The 3,279-nt window shown below is 38.7% G+C and overlaps 1 protein-coding gene across 1 annotated transcript; it reads left to right on the top strand.

Moving 5' to 3' along the window:
- Positions 1 to 1,218: 1,218 nt before the first annotated feature.
- Positions 1,219 to 3,078, top strand: LOC109787798 (Eukaryotic aspartyl protease family protein). Its single transcript, XM_020346366.3, has one exon. It carries the CDS (start codon positions 1,575 to 1,577, stop codon positions 2,937 to 2,939), a length of 1,365 nt encoding a protein of 454 aa, XP_020201955.1. The 5' UTR covers positions 1,219 to 1,574; the 3' UTR covers positions 2,940 to 3,078.
- The last annotated feature ends 201 nt before the right edge of the window (positions 3,079 to 3,279 follow it).

Below are 3,279 nucleotides of genomic sequence, written 5' to 3'. Positions count from 1 at the left end.
TATGAGATATATTCATAATAAAAATAAATAGATTGAATTACTTTATATATATATAAATTTTTTTTTTCATTTCAAAGTATATGTATCTACAAATACTTTACTATCCACATCTACCTTATTATTAAGCGATTTAATTATTATTCATTTTCAATACATGCATATAGTGGGTTTTACCCACTGTTATCTATATGTATGGATTTTTTTTTTGTCATCCTTCCTCCTTCCCCAAAAAAAATTAATAATAGACTTTATAGAATTTTTCTTCCTAGAATTTTTTTGTTGTTGTTGTAGTCAAGTAGTGTTGAAAATTCAAAGTCACATCAATTACGTATTTTGAGCTGTTCGGGGGAGTTTAGCTATTACATTATCGTTAACAAATGGTTTTGATTCTGCATGCTGCATTAATTCTGCTGGGAGCAAAACAAGTCACGCTTTCAAGCCAAATTATTAGGTCCAATGATCATTTGGTTTCCAGTTTCGACTACAATATTTTATTTTTTGAATTCCAAAACTATATTTTTGTGCTTAAAAATGATACATAAAAAATGACACTCCCATAATAAAGAATCACATGTTGAAGATCATTAGATCAAATACCACCACTATTTAGTGACTAATCAAAGTTTAGCAGTCCTATATTGTTTAAATACTCTACATTGAATGAAAACTGTACACAATATAAATACGGTATATGTTCATATATGTAGTTATGTATCTTAAGTAAACTCGTGTATTGAGCCGTGAAGAATATCAAATGTTGCAAGTTATATAAAGTTGGAAGTTAGAAGGGATTAATATGTAATTGGCATAATATCTTTGTCTCTAGGGCCTTCTCACCTAACTAAAAAGGATCATCAACCTACCTTTTTCTCCCCTCGGATGCGTGGAATTGAAACAAAGCTCAGTTTCCACTCTTTGGAGCAATTAGTAAACCAGTTTGTCCACCCAACCTATCCAAACCAATTGTGGACGAAACCCAACTGAAAAATAATGAATTAGGAATAATAGGGGGCTCTAAAAGGAGAAATAAAAGGTGTGGTATACACAAAAAATATAATAATATTCATACTTGCTCATTTTATAATCTATACCACTTCTATATATACGGGTTTAATGATTTATACGAATTATGTGGTTCACCCAATTCATGATCTACATCGATAGTAATAATCGCCATTCATAATTGCTCCAATGAAAAAGAGTAGTCCAAAATATATACAAATAGATGATTCCCAAAGCTAAGCCACCCTCTCTCCCTTACCCTTAACTCCAAGAACTCTTAACCGTACGTGTTAGAGACTCTTGGCTTTTGTCACGACAATGTTGCCTTAGATACGTCCCACAAATAACATCTTTACCAACCACAACGCAAGACTCGGTTTACTTGTTGCTGATATCTCAACCTCCATTCATCATCAAACACACGACGAAACAAACTTCTCTTCCTCCCTTTATCCTCTCCACCACATTCGAAGGGAACGTTACAAAAATCAAATCACCAATTTCTCTATATATCATCAAACCTGGCTTAGTCCTTCTTATACACATAACTCTCTCCCACATTGTGCACCCTCATGCACATGGCTAAAGTTCCACACCGATCATCACTTGTCACATTGGTGACACTCCTAGTGGTGGCTCTCCTCCTTCATCCAACCTCCTCCACTTCAAGAAAAACCCTACACCACCACCATCACCCTAGTTCAAATGGCTTCCGAGTCATGCTTCGCCACGTGGACTCAGGGAAAAACCTAACCAAACTAGAACGTGTCCAACACGGGATCAAACGTGGCAAGGGTAGGCTTCAGAGGCTGAACGCAATGGTGTTGGCAGCAACATCAACACCAACACCAACACCAACACCAACACCAGACGAATCATTAGAAGCCCCCATTCATGCAGGAAACGGAGAGTACTTGATGGAGTTAGCCATTGGAACCCCACCAGAGTCTTACCCTGCGGTTTTGGACACTGGAAGTGACCTCATTTGGACACAGTGCAAGCCTTGCACACAGTGTTACAAGCAACCAACACCAATCTTTGACCCTAGAAAATCCTCTTCTTTCTCCAAGGTTTCATGCGGGAACACCTTGTGTAGTGCTTTGCCTTCCTCGTCATGCAGTGATGGGTGTGAGTATGTGTATTCATACGGTGACTATTCAACCACACAAGGAGTTTTGGCCACCGAGACATTCACCTTTGGTGAGAACGAGGTTCACAACATTGCTTTTGGTTGTGGAGAGGATAATGAAGGTGATGGATTTGAACAAGCCTCGGGGTTGGTTGGTCTAGGACGTGGTCCTTTGTCTTTGGTTTCTCAACTCAATGAACCTAGATTTTCCTATTGTTTGACCCCTATAGATGACACGAAGAAAAGTGTTCTCTTGTTGGGGTCTTTGGAGCATGCGAAAGGTGCAAAAGAAGTGACAACGCCTCTTCTCAAGAACCCTTTGCAACCCTCTTTTTACTATCTTTCCCTTGAAGGAATCACTGTGGGGGAGACCCTATTGGACATTGAGAAGTCCACTTTTGAACTGGGGGATGATGGGAGTGGTGGTGTGATCATAGACTCTGGCACCACAATCACATACTTAGAAACCAAGGCTTTTGATGCACTCAAGAAGGAGTTCATTTCACAAACGAAGCTTCCTTTGGACAAGTCTGGCTCAACTGGCCTTGATGTTTGTTTTTCTGTGACATCAGGGACATCACAAGTGGAGGTTCCACAAGTGATTTTTCACTTCAAGGGTGGGGATTTGCAGCTTCCTGCTGAGAATTACATGATTGGTGACTCCAATTTGGGAGTGGCGTGCCTTGCCATGGGTTCTTCCAGTGGCATGTCCATATTCGGGAATGTTCAACAGCAGAACATTTTGGTCAACCATGATCTCCAGAAAGAAACCATTTCCTTCGTTCCTACTTCGTGTGATCAATTGTGAGCGTGCGTGTGTCAGATATTCAGTGATTAATAGTGTTTGTGTTTTGCTTTGTTTGTTTAATATTCTCTTGCCCAACTCGTATTGTTATGATTGAATTTCTTAGTTGTTACAATAACATGAACATTTTTATTCTGTCCAATTCGAACGGTAGAAAAGTTAACGTATAGTTTTGCATTGCGTGGATCGTTGCCGGATACGTTATTACTGTGAATTTTATTTGGCAGTGTAAGATAGAATGGTTCGGTTGTTCAACTCCTCTCCTACCTTTAAATTAAAAATGTTCTTTTTTCCTTAGTCAGATAAAGGTGAAAGCAGTGGTTTACCTATTATTTGAATTTTA

Source organism: Cajanus cajan, chromosome 6 (genome assembly GCF_000230855.2).
Source record: "Cajanus cajan strain Asha chromosome 6, NIPB_CcT2T_4, whole genome shotgun sequence".
Taxonomy (NCBI): Eukaryota; Viridiplantae; Streptophyta; class Magnoliopsida; order Fabales; family Fabaceae; genus Cajanus; species Cajanus cajan.
The sequence above is the reverse complement of the archived record's forward strand: the minus strand, read 5'-3'. Positions and strand labels throughout refer to the sequence as shown.

Coding starts and splice junctions, on each gene's coding strand:
- LOC109787798 (XM_020346366.3), top strand. CDS start 1,575: ATGCACATGGCTAAAGTTCCACACCGATCATCACTTGTCACATTGGTG.